Source organism: Curcuma longa, chromosome 11 (genome assembly GCF_044706935.1).
Source record: "Curcuma longa cultivar G26 ecotype Majalengka, Jawa Barat chromosome 11, ITB_CL_G26_1.1, whole genome shotgun sequence".
NCBI lineage: Eukaryota > Viridiplantae > Streptophyta > Magnoliopsida > Zingiberales > Zingiberaceae > Curcuma > Curcuma longa.
In genome coordinates this window covers 8,811,822-8,835,524 of record NC_133871.1, presented here as the reverse complement: position 1 = coordinate 8,835,524, position 23,703 = coordinate 8,811,822, and the positions used below count along the sequence as shown (strand labels likewise).

The 23,703-nt window shown below is 34.6% G+C and overlaps 1 protein-coding gene and 1 pseudogene across 1 annotated transcript; both read left to right on the top strand.

Moving 5' to 3' along the window:
* Window positions 1–145: 145 nt before the first annotated feature.
* On the top strand, window positions 146–11,006 carry LOC141838128 (paired amphipathic helix protein Sin3-like 3). The gene is given in 24 exon segments (XM_074725525.1): window positions 146–512; window positions 992–1,183; window positions 1,254–1,422; window positions 1,498–1,596; window positions 1,676–1,846; window positions 2,040–2,349; window positions 2,943–3,076; window positions 4,009–4,084; window positions 4,172–4,213; window positions 4,360–4,604; window positions 4,709–4,863; window positions 5,028–5,152; window positions 5,295–5,549; window positions 5,723–6,370; window positions 6,459–6,550; window positions 8,405–9,037; window positions 9,108–9,208; window positions 9,315–9,453; window positions 9,540–9,692; window positions 9,910–10,082; window positions 10,150–10,191; window positions 10,193–10,259; window positions 10,354–10,513; window positions 10,690–11,006. Coding segments are annotated over 23 exon segments (4,209 nt in total). The 5' UTR covers window positions 146–468; the 3' UTR covers window positions 10,498–10,513; window positions 10,690–11,006.
* Window positions 11,007–13,385: 2,379 nt separating this feature from the next.
* On the top strand, window positions 13,386–22,632 carry LOC141838625 (paired amphipathic helix protein Sin3-like 2; annotated as a pseudogene).
* Window positions 22,633–23,703: the final 1,071 nt, after the last annotated feature.

Sequence of the window (23,703 nt, the reverse complement as noted above, 5' to 3'; positions counted from 1 at the left end):
GGCTCACGTTATCACCGTCCATTTACGATCCAACGGTCATGGTAAGCGGGTTTCGGATCCGAGGTAGTTCCGGTGATTCCTCCAACATGTAAGGGAGCTCTCACCTCTTCTCTTCTCTACGTTGTTTTAGTTTCGAGCCCTTTCTGCTTCCCCGCTCGCTTCTCTTCTCCGTCGGTCGTCACCGACGACGAAGAGATCGTCTCCCTCTCTGCCTCTCCTTTCTCGGTTGCACGGTCCTTGCTTCTCTTCTCGCGCGGGCTTGCTTCGCATCGAGGTTTGATCCCTTCGAATTCCTGCTCTGGCAACGGTTCTATCGTAATTGGAGGTGCCAGAGGAGGAAGATCGAGGATCGCGTTGGTTGCGGGTTCGATTGTTGACTTATTGACATATTAGGGTAGAGAGGAAAGGGGATTTTTGTAAGCGTGTTACTTTCTTCGCTTTGTGGAAGGGCCGGGGAAGGAGGCTTTTATGGGTTCTCAGCTGAAGCGACCTAACGTTTCCCGAGCGGATCCGTGAGTTTCTTCCAGTTCTATGTATCGTTAGCTTGTGGATTGTTTATGTTTATGCGATTTGTTTTCTAGTTTGTTCGTCTTTTGGTTGGTTGGTCTTGTCGGCTGATTTCAATTTTTCTGTATTTTTTGAACTGCGGAATTCAAATTTTAAGACCTTTGTTCTCTGAGAAAGTTGGATACGCAGGAAAAAATGAGTATTTTTTCTGCTGCGAGTAGGCTTATTTGGGCCTTGATCATATTGTTATGATAAGCGTCTCTTGGACGACCATCCTTTCACGGTTTCTGTTCAGGTTTGGCAATCCATAGGCATAAATTTGTGTGGATCATGAAAGGTGGAAGAGCAAAAATCTTTCACTTCCATTTTACTTATTCCTTCCTGTTCCTTATTCGCCTTCAGTCATTGCCGCTTTTGATCTAGGAAGGGTATGATGTGGGCTTCGGTCTGTTAGAGTTGAAATGATTTTGGTGTTCTCCCACAGGTCTGGGCAAACCCATACGACACCAGCACCAGCACCAGCACCAGCACAAGCACCAGCGGCTATTAATACTACTCCCAAGCTTACGACCAATGATGCCCTAGCCTATCTGAAGGCCGTGAAGGATATATTTCATGACAAAAGAGAAAAATATGATGAATTCCTTGAGGTCATGAAGGACTTCAAGAGCCAGAGGTCTACTATTTATCCTTATGGTTTAATGACATGGCTATGTATATATGTATTTTATCATGCACCCTTGCAGGATTGATACAAATGGTGTTATTATGAGGGTGAAAGAGTTATTTAAGGGGCACCGGGATCTGATCTTGGGGTTTAACACCTTCTTGCCAAAGGGATATGAGATTAAGCTACCAGAAGAAAAGAAACCAATTGAGTTTGAGGAGGCAATTGATTTTGTTAATAAAATCAAGGTACATATGCATTAAAAGGTTATTCTAGAATTATAATTATTAAGCCACCACCTTGACACGTTTCTTCTATTGCAGAATCGTTTCGAGAATGATGAACATGTTTATAAGTCATTCTTAGATATCCTGAATATGTACCGTAGGGATAACAAGTCAATCCATGAGGTCCACGAAGAGGTATTATTCTGGTAATTAGTGTTGTTTTTGTATCTACAACTAAGTGTGAATTGAACATGCTGATTAAATATGTTACCAGGTAGCAGTTCTCTTTCAAAATCATCAAGATTTGCTCGAGGAATTCACACATTTTTTGCCTGATGCCTCAGCAACATATGCATTGCATCATGGATATAGTGGTCGAACTTTTTCACGTCGTGATGACAGGAGCTATATGATGCCTGCATTAAGGCATTTTCATGTGGATAAGGTACCTGCATCTCATCACAAATTCCTATCCAGCTGAATTAATGATTTCTGGAAGTAATTTCCTTTTTAAGTCTTTCCTTTTGTGAATATTAATTAACACTTGCACTTTTGGTGCTGGTGCATGTTTTTCTAAGAAAGATATTAATTTGTTCTCATCAATTTTTATACTTAATTAAGTTCATCTTGGTTTCTAGAGGGACAGGGCTCATGCAGCACATGCTGACCGCGACTTTAGTGTGGATCGTTCTGATACAGAGCATGATAGAAAGAGAAGACGTCGAGATAGGGAAAAGGACAGGAAGGAAGATAGTGACAGGAAAGATCATGAACGAGACGAGGATTTGGAGCTGGATAGTGGTGATTTAGATAACACACAGCATAGGCATAAACTTTCTTCTCGAAAAGCTGATGACTCTACTGCTGAACCGATGCAACAAGGAGCTGATGGCCCTGGCCTGTATAGCATTTCGTCTTCAACATTTGATGATAAAAATGCTTTGAAGAGTAAGTCTCATATTGCTGGTCAGTTGATTGGGATGCTCAATTTGGTTAATTTTCTTTTGCTTTTATATTTTACCTTGTTATCAATGTTATTATTTTTCCATCTTCAACATCCGTGAGCAGTGCAATATGATTAACCATGCTCGATTCTTATTCTTTAGACATTTGTTGTTTAATGCACTTGTAGATTATTATGGAGTGTAAATTGTGTTTCAGTTATAATTCTCAATGAAAATTGAAATAATGTAGCTTAGTAGGTAACATGTCTCTCTGGATGGAACTGAGATTTGAGTGCGTGCTTTGATGTACAATAGTCCTTTGATTTGCTTAATTTTGGTTAAGCCTGGCTCGATTAGGCCTGAATTTGAAAGAAAAAATGACCAGGCTGGATTTCATTTGGGTTAAAGATGCTACCTGACCAATGCCTTATTATTAGGTCAACTGTATAATGAGAATTTATTGTGCTTACTAAATCACTTGCTTATTTTTTTCAATTAGCTGGACATGTTACAGTTGTCTAATTATATGTGTATGTATATTTGAGTAAATGGTGCATCTTGTTGTTTCTTATTTTTGATTCAACCTACATGTGGCAGGTGTATATAATCAAGAATTTAATTTCTGCGAAAAAGTGAAGGAAAAGTTGCATCCTGACACCTACCAGGAATTTTTGAAATGCCTTCACATATACAGCCAAGAAATAGTAACTAGAACAGAACTAAAGAATCTGGTAAGCAAATCATTTTGGAAGTAACAATATGGATGATCTCCATGCCAGTATCAGAATGCCTAGATATTCAACAACTTTGATTTTGTAATACTCTGTCAATTGCTGTAGCCTATGTCTCCATCTTAAATTTTTAATATTTAAACTACTTGTTATCATGGTTGACTCTTAAAAATGGCTTCTCAAAATAATACAGTGCATAAAATAACTAGAGATTATGATATATACTTGCCATCTTAATGCTTTAGGCAGATAAATTACAAATTTTACCCAACATAGAAATATTGTATGGCCCAGTCTGTGGAGGGCAATTAATGGTTGTTCGGGTAGAGATCACTTTAATCAATTTGATGTCTACCTATCCTGATATTCTCCTAATAACTCTTTTTATAGCCAGATTTTGTACCATCTCCAGAATTACTGTCATCACTGTATAATGGCTGCACCACTTGCCCATGGTATCCACATATTTAGTTCACAAAAGATGTTTGTATTTGAAGGATCTCTTAGCAAACAACTAGCATCATATGGGCACCATTCTGTATGTTATACTTCTAATTCTAGCTTGTTTCTTGAAGCTCATGGTAACTAATCCAGTAAAGAGAGGATCTAGTACATGCCAAATAAATTGTTTTATTGTTCCAAATACAGGTGCCTCTCTAGCATCTGGCATCGGTTAACTATTATGTTGTACAAAAATGTGTATCATGCAGTGCATATACACAAAAATCCATAATGTCTCAATTTTTTTTTGGCTAAAGAATGAAAATAAATAATATAATGATATATTTTTGAAAGTACAACAATTTTATTTTATGACTATCCTGTTATGCTTAACATGTTTGTCAATATTATATATATGTTTGTTGTTTTCTCCAGAGACTCTTGAAAAATACAGTAATTCATATCTTAAAAATTAATGCTTGTTGTTACAGGTAACTGACATCCTAGGAAAGTATCAGGATCTCACGGAAGGTTTTAATGAATTTTTAGCACATTGTGAGAATATAGGTATGCCTGCTTATACATCATTCAAATTCCAGTCATCTAGCTATTTGATATGCATTTTTATCAAGATATTCTGGTAATTTCCTGCAGATGGATTTCTAGAAGGTGTGTTCAACAAAAATATATCTAAAGGTCTTATTTCTTTCTAGTGTCTATTGAAATTATTAAGTTCTTTCTTTTCCTGAAGGACATTTTTATGTCCACCCAAATTCAGGACTTTCGAGTATATGTTTTTCTTTTAGTTTATTATTGTTCTAAACTATATGTGTATAATGAAGGGCATACGGCTAGACCAGCTAAAATAGAGAATAGAGACAGAGAAAGGGATCATGGACTTGTTGAACGAGAGAAGGATCATGAAAGTGAGAGAAACACTGAAAGAGAAAGAGTTGATAAAGGCATCTCACACAAGGCTACTCTATGCTCAAACAAAGAAAAATATAATTTATGGAAACCAATTTCAGAGCTAGACTTCTCAAATTGTCAACGATGTACTCCAAGTTATCGCCTTCTTCCAAAAAATGTAATTTTTATCCTGAATACAGTGTATTTGTGTTCTTATTTATTCAGTTTATAATTGAGTTCATTTTAAATTAATGTTGAATGCTTTGATTTATTGCTTGCCAGTATCTTATACCCCCTACTAGCCACAGAACTGAACTTGGAGAATCTGTACTAAATGATCATTGGGTGTCGGTGACTTCTGGAAGTGAGGATTATTCTTTCAAACACATGCGAAAAAATCAATATGAAGAAAGCTTATTTAGATGTGAAGATGATAGGTATGGACTTAAATCCTTTCCAATTTAGTTTCTCCTTTATCTCAGTTTCTCTTTGTAATTATAAATGATGGCTTGCTACTATGACTATATTTTGTTCTTTGCACCTTCTTAATTCTGCACTTGGTCTTTCATCGACTTTCATTTTCTTTATGATTCACATGTAGATTTGAGATGGATATGCTATTGGAATCAGTGAATGCAACAACTAAACATGTTGAGGAATTACTGGAAATAATGCATGATCCTGCCAAATCAGATAATCCTATGCACAGTGAAGACCATCTTACATGTTAGTATATGTCACAATTTTGTGGATATGTTACCTGTTATAAAGTGGCTTAAGTTTCATTTAATCATTTTACTGCATTGCTTTAACTGCATGCTTATCTTTTCATTGATCTGAATCTGTCTTTTTTTTCCCTTGTAACTAGCTCTAAATTTAAGATGTATTGAACGGTTATATGGAGACCATGGTCTTGATGTCATGGATGTGCTTCATAGAAATGCTAGTCTTGCATTGCCCGTCATATTAACTCGTCTGAAGCAAAAGCAAGAAGAATGGTCTAGGTGCCGTTCGGATTTCAATAAAGTTTGGTCAGAAATATATGCCAAGAATTATCACAAGTCACTTGATCATCGCAGTTTCTATTTCAAGCAACAGGATTCAAAGAACTTGAGCACAAAAAGTATGTAGTCATTTTTTCTTTTTATGGTTCATTTTGAGTCTTTTAAGAAATATTTCATTAACTGAGGAGTCTCATACCTTATTGAAGTAATAACATACATGTAAACCTTCTATACCATTTTGTCTTTCTTTTTCTTCAATCTTGTTAATGTGTTTGTTTTATTGCTTGAACAGCTTTGCTGGCCGAGATTAAAGAAATAAACGATAAGATGAAGGAGGAGGATGTTCTTCTTGCTGTTGCTGTTAAAAATAAGCACCCAATTATTCCCAATATGGAATTTAAGTATATAGATGTAGATGTTCATGAGGATTTATATCGAATCATAAAATATTCAAGTGGAGAAGTGTGCACATCTTCGGACCAGTTGGACAAAGTCATGAGGTTATGGAGCACTGTTTTGGAACCCCTGTTGGGTGTTCCAAATCGAAATCAAGGTGTACGAGATGGACAAGATATAAACTCAAAGAGTTGTGTCAAAACCAGTATCAGAGAATTGGCTGAATGCAATGGGGGTCCTGGAGCTATTAAGCAAAATAAAACTCAAAATAATATTCTACACGAACAAGCAGGTCCAAGCAAAGCCAGCTTAGTAAATGGAGAAGTGATTGCTGCTGAAAATCATTCTTATGATGTAGATTGTGCCATTTGGCATGGTGATAATCTTCTCAATAATCCACATCAAGGAATTGTGCAGGTTAGTGCTCCTATTGTTGATGAAATTTCTCCAGCAACTGTGCATGCAGAAGAGTTGCCGGATGGTAACAATGTTGCAGGCAGTGTTGAGGAAGTCGACACTCAAACAAATCAAGAAAGTATAGCAGGTATAGGTGCTACTTTCAGTGACCAAAGTTTGATTTGAACATTTCATTTTGTTTACCATTTTCTTATTTTCTGTTTTTTATTTGGAAGGGACTACTGGTGCATCTTTGAGAACTGTCAATGTTGGAACAGAGCTACAAGGTGAACCTCGTTCAACCAGTGAAACTTTACCTTCGTCAGAGGTATAAGTGTGTTCTTTTTGTGCTCGTTTGAGTCCAAATATATGGCACTATGCTACAAGAATAGGGCAATGTGCTGCATGTTTTGCCAAGGCCATATGCCTTGTTGTCACTCAACTGGTGCAGTATGAAACTCTTTCAGCTGAGTTAGGAGATTCACATTGTGGAATTTAACATTAATTGTTATCCTATCTTAATTGGAAGACACAAATGTTACTCAATTTGTTGCACTAATTTTTGACTCGGAATATTGATAAGAGTTACTCAAAGCAGATGAATACCAATATTGTTCAATGGTAGCTGCATTTGAACGATCGTTCTCAATTTTCTGCAACTCAATAAATTAAAACTCATTGACTGTTCTGTTATTTTTTTGGTAAAACTATGTAAGAATACAACAAGAATGCATAGTTGTGAAACTCTCATTGTAAGGGTATATTTCTGTTCTTCATTAGGTCTATGCCATGGAAAAATATTTGCAAATATTAAAATACAGAACAATAGATCTTTTTTCTTCATATAAAATATTTCCTATTTTGCTTCTAACGTGCTTTCTTTGGGTATCTCATTCAACATCATAACTCTTTTCATTGCCATTTCCTTAGTTTGCATGCCACCTTATTTTTTGGATAGTGCTAATGTCGTTTAGACTTTTCTCTCATCCATGCATAGCTTTTTTCTCTCAATCCCCATCTCTTTTGCAAGCGCAGACATTTACCCATACAACCTCACCCCTTTATGCTAATACATCTCAATTGCTGTAAAATTCTGGCATATAACATATGGGTTCTTTCTTAGTTGTCTGAATAATGCCTTTTATAAATTAGGGATCCTTTTGCAAGAAGGAAAAAGAATCAATGCTTTGACTAATTTAACTCTTTTTATTTGTTTGGCAATATCTCTGTAGTCTTCATTGGAAAGTTGATACAGACACCTAAGGATTTGATTTTAGTTTCTTTAGTATATTATAGTTGGCATCCATTGTGGGAATTTCAGATCTACCTGAAATCTGAAACAAGTAGCTTTTGCTTAGATTTGCCTTTAGATGATATATCATATGTGTCAATCTGTCAGCTTTATATATATATATATATATATATATGTTCTTTTGAAAGCACCTGCAGGAACTGTCAACGTTGGACCTACAAGTGTTACCCGTTCACCTTCTGTAAATTTATCATGGCAGTCAAAAGAAATTAAATTCTTTGCATGTGCACCATTATGCATGTGGTAGTACATCCTGTCCATATTAAGGAGTATTTAAAATTATTATATTGATAAGAATGCAAAACACAACCAACTGTAATGAAAATATAATATTTCAATGATGCATCTATAATTCTACACAATTTATTGTCGTTTATAATTCCACATAATAAAATTAAATACCAATCTGTGGTCTGTTTATCATAGATATCCATATTGATCAACCTAAGTGATTTCTGAGTGACTCTTTTTATCTTTTTCCTCCATATCGGTGTTTGATGCTAACACTGACATTCTGAGTTGGCACTCAATATTTTTATTAATTGCGTATACTTTTTTAAGAATAACCATGTCAAATACTTGCATCAGCATTGGATACTCATAGCCGAATCTGAGTAAGATAGTGATTCATATGTATTTTTGGAAGGATGGACAAATTGGAGAGATTTATGGTTTAGGCAGACACGTAGGCATCACTTTCCTGAAATATTGCATATGCAGCTGTTATTTGGCCACCTAAACCACTTTTTTTAGAATACGGTTTGTTTTGTCAACCATGCAACTGTGTGAATGCTTGTGGTGTTTGCACTTATAAGAGAACTTCGATGCTATACTTAGAGATGATAATTTCATCTGGAACTCAATGACTAGGGTGGACATTCTTCAAGGCCAATTGAATCTGCAAATTGTGGTGGTGCTGGGTGTAATAAAGATTTCAAGCCTACTGAAAGTTCTAATTTGCTTAAGAATTCTAAGATTGAAAGAGAAGAAGGTGAATTGTCACCTACTGGAGATTTTGAGGAGGATAATTTTGTAGCTTATGAAGGTGCTGCTATAACTGCAGCTGCTGAGCAGAAAGATATTTCTACTAGCAGACAGTACCAAGTCATGCCTGGATGTGGTGATGCTGCAGGTGCGAATAATGCTGATGATGAGGATGAAGAAAGTCCTCAACGATCCACTGAGGCCAGTGAAAATGCATCAGAGGCTGGGGAGGATGTGTCCGGCAGTGAATCTGGTAATGGTGAGGATTGTTCCCATGAAGATCATGAAGAAGAGGATGATGCAGAGCCAAAGGCTGAAAGTGAAGGGGAAGCTGAAGGAATGACTGAAGCACATGATATTGAAGGGGAAATTACATCATTACCATATTCAGAGCGATTTCTTAACACTGTGAAACCTCTTGCTAGGCATGTACCTGCTGCATTGCATTATAAGCACGAAAAATCTTCCAAGATATTTTATGGAAATGATTCATTGTATGTGTTGTTTCGGCTTCATCAGGTTAGACAGTCTTTATTATTCTTTTAGCTAATATTTGAGATAGTAGACTAACATGCAATCTTCACTGCAGATATTGTATGAAAGGATACTCTCTGCTAAGACAAATTCATCAGCTGCTGAAAATAAATGGAGAAATTCTAAAGATACAAACCATCCTGATTTATATGCCAAGTATTGTCACTTAACACTGCCTCCCTTTCTCCTCTCCCTTCCTTTTTTTTTTTTTGGTGATTTTAAGATTTCTATGCACGAAGACTTCACATATTTCACTTTGCAGATTTATGAGCGCCCTATTCAATCTACTTGATGGTTCTGCTGACAATACCAAATTTGAAGACGATTGCCGTGCTATTATTGGGACTCAGTCCTATGTACTATTTACATTGGATAAGCTAATCTATAAAGTTGTTAAACAGGTATTCTTTTTTGTATATATTAATAGGTGGTTCTCAAAATAATACATCTTCCTGTTTTAAAATATATACATCTTTATTCTTTCCAGCTTCAAGCAATGCTCTCAGATGAGATGAATAATAAGCTTCTCCATCTCTACTTGTATGAAAAATCAAGGCGAGCTGGGAGGCATTCTGATGTTGTTTATAATGAAAATGTCCGAGTTCTTCTGCATGATGAAAGTATATACAGATTCGAAAGTGTGAGTTGCTTCATTTCTTTGACAAATTTCCATTTGCAGCTTCATCCTTGCTTCATCTTAAGTTGGTTTGCAAGTGAATTTTAAGTGTCTTATGTGAAACTATCCTTTGTAGCATTCCCTTTTGGTTAAAGAGCAAAAACATATGCAAACATTACTCTTTCAACAGCTATCTTTCCTGTACTCTATCCCTAGTTAAGTAATTGCTTTCTTCTTTCAGTGTTCACTATCTTCAGATGTAACCCGACTATCAATCCAGCTTATGGACTATGGACACGAAAAACCTGATGTTACCGCCGTTGCAATAGACCCCAACTTTTCATCTTACTTGTACAATGACTTTCTCTCGAGTGTTCCAGTAAGGAAAAGATTGCAGGGTGTCTTCATGAGGAGGTGAATATCATAGACAATGATCTCAAATTCTTACCATACTTGATGTTCTTACCAGAAATTTTTGCAGGAATAAGCGCAAAAATGGGGATGCCGATGAGTATGCTGCCTTCCAAAGCCATGAACGGGATTCGAGTTACCAATGGCTTGGAGTGCAAGATAGCATGCAGTTCATCAAAGGTACCTGATTGAGCTTTTTGTTGAAATTTTTAGATTAATATCGTATCAATCATGTGATTATCTTAGCTTTATTCCCCTCCCCCTCTCTTCCTAGGTGTCTTATGTGCTAGATACCGAGGATTTATTGCTCCGAACGAGAAAGAGAACAAGATATTCAAGCAAAGAATCCACACAAGCAGACGACACTAAAGCACATCGATTCCGCAATTTCGTTTCCAGTTTCATGTCCAGATCTTAATGCAATGCCACAAGAGGTAAAACTTAAACCACAAAGAAAAACAAATATTCCTCAACTCAATTTCATTCCCCCAGTTATTAGAATCTGACCCCACAGATCTTAATGCAATGACATTTTCATGAAAGATTTACAGATAACTATAGTTAGCTCATTTACCTCTCCTTAATTTCCTTAAAATTTTCCATCCTTCAGGTGGTGAGTTTTCATGAAATGGATCATGAATTTTCCAGCAACCATGATGAATTTGCTTTGCTGGACTTCAGGCACATACGCCACCATTGTACATAGATAATTCTATGGCTGTTGGCATTACAAATTTGTACATATACAATCCTTAATTTTCTGTCTTGTTCATCATACTCCTATTTTACAAGGGAAACTCTGTTGTAAAAAGAAAGTTATTAGGTTGATTTTTTTTTTTAAATTTTAAAAGAATTTTGTTGTTAAAGTTAACATGGATTTAGAACCATCAATAAGGGAGAAATCAATTTAGAAAGTTATGTATTCAATTGCCTTGTTATTTACACTGGGAAGTCTTTTATTAGCCAGCCTATTCAATAGATTTCTTAGAGCCAATGGAATGATTTCCTAATCATGCAATTATAATGAGTAATTATGAATAATAATTAATGTTTTTTCTTGGGAATTTTTCCATTTCAGCAAACCATTAAAATTTGAATCTGAGGTTATCGATAAAAAAAATTAAGAGTAGTTAGACTAACAATCCTAATGATCATTGGTAATTTACGTCTACCCAAATCGATGGTATTTCTTCTTGTACAATAGTTATTTGTATTTCTGCTTAGAGTCTATCGATCGATCGTACTTATCAGAATCAAAAAGGAATTTACACACTTGACTAACTCAACCATGATCAATGTTAGACCATGCAACAATTAGGTTAGACCTGATCCGACTCATATTGAGTCGTGCTAGGGCTAGGGCCAACATAAGCTCAAAGTCGGCTAGAGTTAAGTTACTAGGCTACATTTTCTTTAATAATTATTTTTAAAAATCACTAAACATTTTAATTTTTTTGAAAATATTTAATATTTATAACTAATATTAATATATTATAAAAGAAGTCGTGGAAGGATTTTTTGTGAGTAAAGTTAAGTTAAAATTTTTACTAAAAGACACACTTATTTTTTAAAATATTATTCTCTTTAAAAAATATAAAAAATAAAAAAAATCTCTTTCGAGACTTATATTGCCCGCGAGACATCATGCCTAATAGCCACAACGATCGATCGTCAACTACAACTATTGCTAGGAGCTCACGACCAGTTTAGTCTGTAATCGGCCATCGCTATTGGTAGCCCGTAAGTACTTAGTATTATTATTATTTAATATTTAAATTTAAAAATTAAAAAATAATAATACTAAAGAGGCATTTGATTGGAGTTATTATTGATAATCTTTGATTATTGTTATCGATGATAATCTTATTTGATTTAGATTATGATCGATTTTTAAATAATACAGCATTATCATCACATTAACAAATGAATTATAATTTAAAATTGTGATTACCTTAGCCACCTACGATTTTTTTGATTCCGAAGATTAATGAAAATTTTTTTTATGATTACTTTTTTATTTTAAAACTGAGTTAATTGAAATATACCGTGAAAAATTAAATTAATTAATTCAATAAATTTTAATTTAAATATTTATTAAATTAAAAGAGATAATTTATTTTAAAATTTTAAAAATAAAATTAATGAATTATATTTATTAATTTAATAAATTATTTTATTAAAATATATATAAATTTATTTAAAGTTTTTAAAATAAAATTAATGAATTATATCTATTAATTTAATGTTTTTATTAAAATAAAATTAATGAATTATTTTCTTTAAATATATAAATTTATTTTAAATTTTAAAAAATAAAATTTATTTAACTAATTATTTTATTAAAATAAAATTAATGAATTATATTTATTAATTAAATGAATTATTTTAATAAAATAATTATTTTATTAAAATATATAAATTTATTTTAAATATAAATTATATATATTTTCATATATTATCAATTAATTATCATTATTAATATTATTAATATTAATATTACTAATTTAATTTATTTTAAAAATAAATTAAATTAAATTAATGATAATATAATAAATATTAAATTAATTATATTTTATTATTTTAAATAAATAAATTGAACTAAAAATAATAAATTATATTTTATACTCTATAATTTTAATTATATAATTATCAAATAATCATATAATCAAGATGATATATAATAACTTGAATCAAACACATCTAAGTGCTCACATGTATATACGAAGTCCTTACGAATGAGTACATGAAGTAAAAATCCTTAGGAATGAGACTATATGATAATAAATAATAAAACTTTATGTATATATGATTTCGATATCCCACTTGATTTTCCGTGGGTGACATTTACGCACGAAAAGACGGTTCATATATATATATATATATATACCCAGAGTTTCCTCGGTCCGGTTCAGTCAACTCCTCTAATAAAAGGCCGTTGATGGATCGAGTTGACCCGTTCCGGCCGGCTTGTCACACCGAATTACAAATTGTGCAGTTCGATTAATTCGTAGTCCCAACCAGATGCCTTAGATCCGCCGTCCAAGGTAAGATCCAACGGCAGATGCAGGATAACTGAGAGACGGGTGGGTCCGGTAACCTGCCAGTCTATATAAGAGACCTCTCACCTCATCGCGCAGTAATCCTCCGTTTGGTTTCAAGCCCTCCGCTGGCTTCTCTTCTCCCGCTCGCTTCCGCAATCCGCAGGAAGAGGAAGATCGAGAATTCTCTCGTTCGTCCCTTCTTCGATCGGTGGATTCTTGGAAGAAGAGCGGAAATAAGGGATTTTTGTTAGAGTGTTCGGTTTTCTTCAGGCAGTTGTTTCATGGGCGGATCAAAGGAGGTGCGGGATGAGGCTTTGATGGGTTCCCAGCTCAGGAGGACAAACTCTCCTCGAGAGGATAGGTGAGTTCTTTACTCTTCTTCGTAATATTTAGTTCGTGGATTGACTATCTATCGGGGGTTTCTCTCTTTACATAAGTCGACTTTGCTCGGCGTTTGTTTCGATGCTGTTGCGGGTTCCAGAATATTGTTTGTGACCCAGAATATTGCTTGTGATAGTTTTCTATGTATGTTTCTGGAACTTTAAGATCCTTGTAGAATGGGAAAACTGGATACTGAGGAAAAAATGTTCTTTTCTTTGCTAGTAGGTTTATTTTCTCGCATTCTTTTTGTTCAGGAATTCTGTTCTGGTTTGATCATTCAGTATATGGATTTGTTGTTCTCACCGAAGGTGGAAGAGGAACAAAAAAATTGCTCCTGTATTTTACTTATTTCTTTCTATTTTCCCCTCCTTTCCTTTTGGTCGTTGTTGCCTTTGACGAAGAAAGGTTACGATATGAACTTAGATTTTTTGAAATACTTGCTATTCAGCGGATTTTGGTGTTTTTCTATAGGTCTGGGCAAAACCATATGGCGCCTGCACCAGCAGCATTTGGCACTACTTCCAAGCTCACGACCAATGATGCTCTAACCTATCTGAGGGCAGTGAAGGTTGTATTTCATCATGAAACAGAAAAATATGATGAATTTCTTAAAGTCATGAAGGACTTCAAGAGCCTGAGGTCCGCACTATATCCTTCTAATTTTATTTTGCTCTTTGATTTACCTTAAATTGCCTAACTCTTTGTTCTATTTACATATCTTTTGTTGTGAACTCCATGCAGGATTGGTACGAATGAAGTTATTATAAGGGTAAAGAAGTTATTTAAAGGTCACTGGGATCTGATCATGGGGTTTAATACCTTCTTGCCCAAGGGCTATGATATTAAGCTACCAGAAGAAAAGGAACCAAAGTATGATGAGGCAGTTGATTTAGTTAATAAAATCAAGGTATGCATGCCATAGAATGAATTCTAAAGTTGCTTTTCTTTTTTCCCATGCCTTATGCATCTCTTCCATTGCAGGATCGTTTTGAGAATGATGAATATGTTTACAAGTCATTCATAGATATCCTGAATATGTATAGAATGGGAAATAAGCAAATTCATGAGGTCTATGAAGAGGTATTCTTTCTCCCTGTTAATGTTATATTTTGTCAGTGGCCATGTGTTATGTGAAAATCTATACTGTTTGTGATCAGGTAGCAACCCTCTTTATAAACAATCAAGATTTACTCAAAGAATTCACACACTTTTTGCCTGTTGCCCCTGCAATATCTCCTCCACATCATGGATACGAGAATCCAGAATTTGCATGTCAAGATGAAATGAAGCCTGCAGCAAGGCATTTCCATGTAAACAAGGTTTATATCTTGTCATCATAAATTTCCTATTGAACCTGAAATGCAGAGAATTCTATTGATTCACCTTTTGGTTCAGTGAGGAACAATGTATTCCTCCATGTAACCTTTTCATTTGTTTTGTTGCTCTTTTCCCCTATGTGAATTCAGATGTGTTTCTAAGAAGAGTCAGTATTAGATTTGTAAATACCATTTTCTATATTAAATTAACCTTGCCTTGTTTTCTAGCTGGAGAGAGCTTATAGGCCACATGCTGAATGCAACTCTAGCATTGACTGTCCTGATATAGAACATGATAGAAAGAGAAGGCGTTCAGAGACAGAAAGAATTAGGAGGGTAGATACTGACAAGAAAGATCATGAACGAGATGAGGACTTGGAGCATGGAGATTTAGAAAATGCACATCGTACCTATAAATCTTCATCTCAAAGGCCTCATTACCCTATTCTTGGGAAGATGCAGCAAGGAGCTGATGGCACTGCGAACATTGGCACATGTAACATTCTATTTTCAGCATCTGTTGATAAAATTGCTTTGAAGAATAAGTCTTTTATCCACTGTTGTTTGATTCAGATCTCTGTTTGATTAATCTGCTTATGCTTGCATATCAAATTCTATTTTCTCCAAATGCAACATTTCTCCAATACTTTAGTCGATGGTGCTTAGAACATTGGCATGTATAGCAATACATCTGATGAGAACAACTGTTTTGAAAAATAGGCGCTTTTATCATTTGTCGTTTGATTCGTATGTCTTGCATATTGAACTGTGTAGTTACCAAATGCAGTGTCGCTTTGTATTATTATTATTTTTTCATCTTCACTATCATTGGATTGTGATTAACCCTACTTATTGCTTATGTTTTGTGCATGCATATTGAATATGCTTGTAGGTTACTAAGGAGAGCAAATTTGCATTTCATTAGCAACACAATTCAATGATGTCATGCTGACCTTGTCTCTGCTAGTTGTGAGAATTTTGTGTGAATAAGATAAATTTATTCTGATTAAGCCCTTTCCCCCTTATTTCTTTATACAGTCAAATTGATCCAGTTAATTCACTTTAAGAAGTCGATCACATCTAGCGGGATAAGGCTTGGTTGTTGTTGTATACTTTACGTAAGAAGGTTAAAAAATATAACTTGTACTCCCTTATGAAGAAAATGAGTTTTTCTAGTTATCTAGAGCATGATATTCTGAATGCTTTTGGGGGTCGTTTTGTTGAAACATATCCAAATTTGAAGAGAGGCTTCAGTTATCATTATTTTCAGTGGCTCTTCTAGTCATTACATTTTGGAAAAACATCAGTATTTTTTGTCATGGTAAAGTCAATAGTTCCTCAATTAAGAAATTTATCTTTGGTAAGATTAACTATAGGAATGAAAAAAGAAGTGTTTCTATAAACATTTCTTTTCTTTCATTTTGAAATTATTATAAATATTAATCAACTCAACGTTTGGAGTATGAGTTATCATGTCATTAGTTTAGGGTCTACCTTTTTAACCATAGAAATTCTTTATGGAGCAGTATGGGCTAATGAAAGCATGGGGATCGTATTGGAGTTGGGACCCCAAGGAAACTTGGGCATTTATTACTTGGATCATATTCGCAATGGCTTTAGTTAGATTGAGTACCATGGAATTTTATTATGTTTGTTGCAAATTTTTGGTTAATTTTTTAGCTGGATGTCTTCTCATTCTATAATTAGATGTTAGCTCATGTTTTGTTCAACTTATCTGATAGGTGCATATACTCGAGAATTCAATTTCTGTGAGAAAGTGAAGGAGAAGGTGCATCCTGACACCTACCAGGAATTTTTGAAATGCTTAATGTATTATTGAGAACAGAGCTAAAGAATCTGGTAGGCTACTGATTCTTGAATCACCCTTATAATTAGAGATCCAACAATTTTCTTCTGCAATAACCTGTTGAAATGTTGTAATATCTTCCTCATATCTCCATCTTATATCTCCAAAAATGAAACATATCATACTTGCACCTAATAGCTAATATATTTTAAAAGTGAGAGACTTGATAAGGGTTACTGCAACTGTTATGCTATTTAATTGTTGCTTTAACGAATTCTTATTCTGTTAGTTATATGTTTGTTAGTTGTCAGAGACTCTTGACACTTGGAAAGCTATAGTGGTGATATCTTCTGAAAGTTATGTTTTAGTTGTTGCTTTAACGAATTCTTATTGTCTTAGTCATATGTTTGTTAGTTGTCTTCTCAATCAGAAACTGTTGACACTTGGAAAGCTATAGTTGTGATATCTTATGAAAGCAATGTTTTTATTGCAGGTAAATGACATACTTGGAAAGTATCCAGAAATTATGGAAGGTTTCAATGAATTTTTGCTCAATTGTGAAGATATAGGTGAGCATATTTGTCTTCCTAGGCCATATGCCCATCTACTTGTCCTACTTGTTATGCATCATATTTAGAAGTTCTAGTTGTATAGGTTTGCTGAGTTTTCTATTTGAATCATTTTTTTGCAGATGGATTTCTTGAAGGCTTGTTCAACAAAAGTATGTCCAAAAATCTTTTCTTATTCCTTACTAATGTTAGTTGAAATTGATAAATTTGTTTTATTGGAGAAGAGAAAATTTATATCTATTAATATATATATATATATATATATATAATATTGATATTTTGTAGTATGTTATTGTTTATTCTAACACTAGTTATCCAATGAAGGATACTTGGTTAAGCATGGTAAGATAGAGGATAGAGAAAGGGAGCAAGAAGTGGTTAAACGTCATAAAGATCGTGAATGGGAGAGGAACACTGCAAAGGAAAGAGTTGATAAAGGCACCTTGCAGAAGGCTACCTTTTTCTCTAACAAAGAAAAATATGACCTGTGGAAACCAATTTCAGAGCTTGACCTCTCAAACTGTCAAAGTTGCACCCCAAGTTACCGCCTTCTTCCTAAAAATGTAATTTTTACCCAAAATGAGGATGTTTCTGCACCTTTTGCAGGTTATGCCTAGTGTGACTTCATTTTCATGTTAAATATTTTTTGTTTTTACTTGTCAGTATCCTATACCTCCAAGCCACAGAACTAGACTGGGAAAGTCTGTACTAAATGATGATTGGGTATTAGTGACTTCTGGAAGTGAGGACCGGTCCTTCAAGCACATGCTAAAGAACCAACATGAGGAAAATTTATTTGTTTGTGAAGATGATAGGTATTGTATAGATCCTTTCATATTTATCTCCCCCTCTTTTGCATCCCAGTATAGGTTGAAAACAACACCTTTTCTTCTAACTCTTATGCCGCTTTATTAGTTCTATGTAGTTCTTGTTATTTGAGTTGTATTTCCTCTTATTACCATCTCCAGACTTCAGTTATTGGGTCTCTCATTGATCTCCATTTTCACCATGTGATTTCTGTAGATTTGAGATGGATCTCTTATTGGGATTGGTCAATGCAACAACTAAACGCGTGGAGAAATTAGTGGAAATGATGCAAGACCCCACGACATCGAAGAGTCCAATACACATTGAAGACCATCTCACTTGTACGTGTGACAGTATTGTGGATATCATTCCTTTAACAAAGTAGATTTTCCCCCTTCAAGTATGTATGTTGCTTTGACTAACTGCATTTTTTTCTTGTTTGAATTTCCCTGTTTTGCTCTCCCCCAATAGCTTTGCAATTGAGATGCGTTGAAGGATTATATGGGGACCATAGTCGTGATTTTATGGATGTACTCCAGAAGAATGCTAATGTTGCATTGCCAGTTATACTAACCCGTTTGAAGCAAAGGCAAGAGGAGTGGTCCAAGTGTCAATCAGATTTGAATAAAGCTTGGGCTGAAATATATGCCAAGAATTTTCACAAATCACTTGACCATCAAAGTTTCTATTTCAAGCGACAAGATTCTAAGAACCTGAGAACAAAATGTAATTGTTAATTTCTACAACTTTTAGATACTACCGAAGTATCATTATTTTAAAAGAAGGGATTCTCGTAGCTTGTGGAAGTTATAAGATATATGTTAGGCAATACCTTTCATTTTGTTTTTTACCCTATTTAATATAGTTGTTCTGCTTCAACCAGGTTTGCTGTCTGAGATCAAAGATATCAATAACAAGCTGAAAGAAAATGACGTTCTCCTTGCAGTCGCTGCCCACAATAGACACCCAATCATGCCCAATATGGAATTTGAGTATGGAGATGTGGATATCCATGAGGATTTATATCAGATGATAAAGTATTCTAGTAGAGAAGTTTGCACATCTTCAGATCAGTTTGACAAAGTTATGAAATTATGGAGCAATTTTTTGGAGCCTCTCTTGGGTGTTCCAAATCGAAGTGTTGTAGAAGATTATCAACATGTGAGATGTAAGAGTCATGCTGTCAATGGGACTCCTGGTCATACCAACCTAAGTAATAGTGCCGAGAGCATTCTACATGGCCAAGCAGGTTCATGCAGGACTGGGTTAGCAAATGGGCATGCAACTGCTAAAAATTGTTTCCACCATGCAGAACAAGTCACTCACTGTGTTAAAAATTATTTTGATAGTCCACTTCAAGGAAGAGTTTGGGGTTGTTGTCATATGCTTGATGAAGTTGCCCAAGCAACTCTGCAAAATGTACCTACAGAACCTGTGTCAGATGGTAACAATGATTCAAGTAGAGCTGAAGAAACTCACACTAAAACAAGCCCAGAGAATGCATCAGGTATGAGTTCTGTTGCAATTTTTTAGAAATAAAAAAACATAGAATTTGCTTACAATTGTTTGTTCACCTTGTATTATCAAATGTTAATTTTCTTTCAGAAGGAACTAATGGTGTATCCATAAGAACTGTCCATTTTGGCAAAGAGACAATAGTTGAACCTCAAGCAACCAGTGAAAATTTACCGTGTTCAGAGGTACAAATTATACCCTTTTTTCACTCTTCTGCTTACATTACTGCTTATGAGTGACAATTGAGGTGAAATTTAAAACTATCAAAAGGGGCTCATGTTTTGTCAAGGCCATGCTACATTTATGCATCACTCTGGCTTGGCATATATTGTTCTCAGCTGCTATGTAGTAAAATTAGACAGGATTTTTTACCCTACGTTAAATAGGATGGAAGATTTTAGCAATATATCTAAATGAGCTTTGATATAATATGACCACAACTCTTTTGTGATGCTTTATTCTTCTATTATATTGCCTTATTTTTTGCCTGGATTATGGTTCATAAGGGTCATCAATATTTGTACTGATAGATGCATTTTGAAGACATGATATTTGTCTCATTTTTTGGGCTTCAAAAGTCTGATTATATGATCATTTGAATGTTAGAACACTAATACTGCCTAAATCTGTCATTATATCTTCACTCTGGACTTCTAAGGAACTTATTTGGACTTCTTCTAGTCCTATCTAGCAGAGGCTTCCTAGTTGGTTGTTTCATTAGCTCCTTGCTTGTCGACAAGTTTAAAATGACTTTTAAACTTCTCTGTCTATTTATTTGTAGCCATTTTGTTTGACTACATTTTCTCTCATGAGGAGCAATACAGTTATCTGCAACTTGTCAACGCTTCATGCCAATTTTGCATTTATCTGAATTAGTTTTGACTTGATTCCTCATCACAAAGTTTGGCTTATTTATCTATCCAGCAACCAACAATCTGTTGTTTACAAAAAAGGCATACGGAGAGTAGTTTTCTTGTTCTGTATAAAGAACCCATAGGAAGATGGCTATGCCTGGCTTAAATTATGAATCACTCACCTTCTTTAATTAAATTCATCATGTAAAGAAGATGAAAATTTAAATTATACTATGTCCTTGTCCATGGCCTTGTCAAAATGTAAGTGTTGTTTGTGCTTGCAAGACAACCATTTCATCTAAATTTGCCCCTGTGCATTTCATGTTCTACCTAAAATTCAGACAGCAATTTCATCTAAAATGGAATTTTTTGTTCCTTTTTGCTAGGTTGGACATTGTGGAAGGTTGATTGCATCAGAAAATGATGGAATTTCTGAATATATCAGATCTAGTGAAGGTCCTGCTTCCATCAATAATTCCAAGATTGAAAGAGAAGAAGGTGAGTTGTCACCTTCTAGAGATTTTGAAGAGGACAATGCTTCTAATGCTAAAGCTAATGATGAGGATGTAGGAAATGCTCTACGGTCTAACGAGATCAGTGAAAATGCATTGGAGCCTGGTGAAGATGTTTCCATTAGTGAATCTGGCAACGACATGGGATGCTCCCATGAAGATCACGAGGAAGAGGATGATGCAGAGCATGACAATCAGGATGTAAAGGACGAATGTGAGGGTGAGGCTGAAGGAATGACCAAGGCCCATTATGCTGGAGGAGAAATTACAGCATTACTGGATTCAGAAATATTTCTCAACACAGCAAAACCTCTCGCAAGGCATGTGCCTGCAACATTGCATAAAAAGCATGACAAATCTTCCCAGATATTTTATGGGAATGATTCATTCTATGTGCTACTCCGGCTTCATCAGGTCAGCCAGATTTCAGTTGATTTTTATGACTCATATTTGCAATAATAGACAATAGATGTTCTATCTTTACCCCAGATATTGTATGAAAGGATGCTCTCTGCCAAGACAAACTCATCAGCTGTTCAAAATAAATGGAGGAGTTCTAAAGATACAAAGTCTCCTGATCTATATGCCAAGTATTATCACTTGACAACCATGAACCATCTTTTTTCAGTTTTCTAGCTTCCTATGCATAAAAGTTGTCTAAATTCATGATTGCAGATTTTTGAGCATTCTATACGATCTACTTGATGGTTCTGTTGACAATACCAAGTTTGAAGATGATTGCCGTGCTATCATAGGAACTCAGTCTTATGTGCTTTTTACATTGGACAAGCTAATCTATAAAGTCGTTAAACAGGTTTCTCTTTTTGTAGATTATACTTGACAGTTATCAAAGTAATGTGCACTCTTATTTTTAATAATATGCATATCAATTGTTTTCAGCTTCAAGCAGTAGCCTCGGATGAGATGAGCAATAAGCTTCTCCACCTCTATTTGTATGAAAACTCACGCCAAACAGGAAGGTCTTTCGATATCGTTTATCATGAAAATGCTCGGGCACTACTCCATGATGAGAACTTGTACAGATTTGAATGCGTGAGTTGATGTATCTTTTCCTTCAGTATAAGCACTTGCAAAAGAAAGCTGCATGCTTTTTAATATCGATTCTCAAACAATTATTTCTTGGTTCAGTTTTCACAACCTTCAGATGTGACAAGACTATCAATCCAGCTCATGGACTATACACACGAAAACCTTGGAGCGGCTGCTGTCTCTACAAATTTCTCATTTTCTTCTTCCCTGTACAGTGAGTTTCTCTCAAGTGCTTCAATTAGGAAAGAACCATTGAAGGGTGTCTTCCTGAGAAGGTAAATATTATCGACACATCATGTATTCTAGCGATCACCAATTTTTTGATTCCACAGTGTTCCGCAGGAACAAGCGTAAAAATAACAGTGCTGATGAGAATTTCACTACTTGCAAGGCCATGAAAGGGATTCAAGTGTTCAATGGTTTGGAGTGCCAAATATCTTGTGGTTCATCTAAGGTACTTCATTGAAGTTCTACTCTAATTAAGCTTCAAGTTTGGCCTCTACATGCTAAAGCATTGTTGCTTTTCTTCTCAGACACGGTATGTCGTAGATACCGAAGATTCCTTTTTCCGGGTGACAAAGAAGAGAAGACACCCAAGTGGGGATACCATAGTTAACAACCAAGCACACTCCAAACGAGTACACAATGCTAAAATACAGCGATTTCATAGTTTCATTTCCACTTCCCTGTCCAGATCCTAGTGCAATGACACTAGTGTAAGATTTTCCTCACAAGGATAAACAATATTCTTTAGTGTCTCATTGCACCAATCAACACAATTCCTTAGCATTTGTACAAAGAATAAGCTGAAGCTGCCCTCATCTTTTGCAGGTGTCGTCTCTGACAGAAGAACCTGATACAAGAACAACCTTGATGAATCTACTTTGTTAGGCCATTTTTCGCATCGCCATTGCCATCTCTTCTACACATTTCCAAATAGCATATGGATGGATGTCTGGTTCTTTTGCCACAATCACTCAAACATTGTTCTAGTATTCTTTTCCCCATTGAATATTTGTAAATAGGCAAACCTCCCATTTTGTATTAGATTTTTGCTACTAGACATTTAAACTTGTGATGTAACATGCTTATTCTTATAACAAGTGGCCTTCAGTGTTGATCATCAAGATGTTTTATGTTAACTTATTACGAGTTCAAGTCGTTGACACTCGATTGGATATGATACGATAGGTTGGTCTTGTCGGTATCACATCTACAAACTTGCCTCAGTATCTGTTAGAATTTGTTACTCACATTTGTAGGATCAATTTTATGAAACTTATAAGGCCTTACATTAACTATCCTTTCCTCTATGTCATCAATTCGCAAAGGAAACTCAAACCTCTTATTGATAAATTACTTAAAACACAGATTCAATAAAAGAAATTTAAGTTAGTTCATTTATTCATGAACTTTAACAACTTGCACTTGTAAATTTTAAAGCTTGTTTATATACTTTATTAAGTTTTAAAAAAATAATATTTGAAGTTATAAATTTTTAAGATTATTCATTTTGCTTAATTATAAAGTTTAAGATTTTTTTTAAATACTCAATAAATATAAATAAAATATTTAAATCTTTAATAAATGTATATAACTTAACTAATATTAATTGTATAGAGATTTATTCCTTAATTAGTAAGATCTTTAATTTAATTTATTATTTTCTTCAAAACATAAAATTAATATTTCAAAAATGTTAATTTAGTACTGAAATTTTAAATTGTAATTATAGCTTTAATAAAGTATGTCTTAAAATTTTATCGTATATA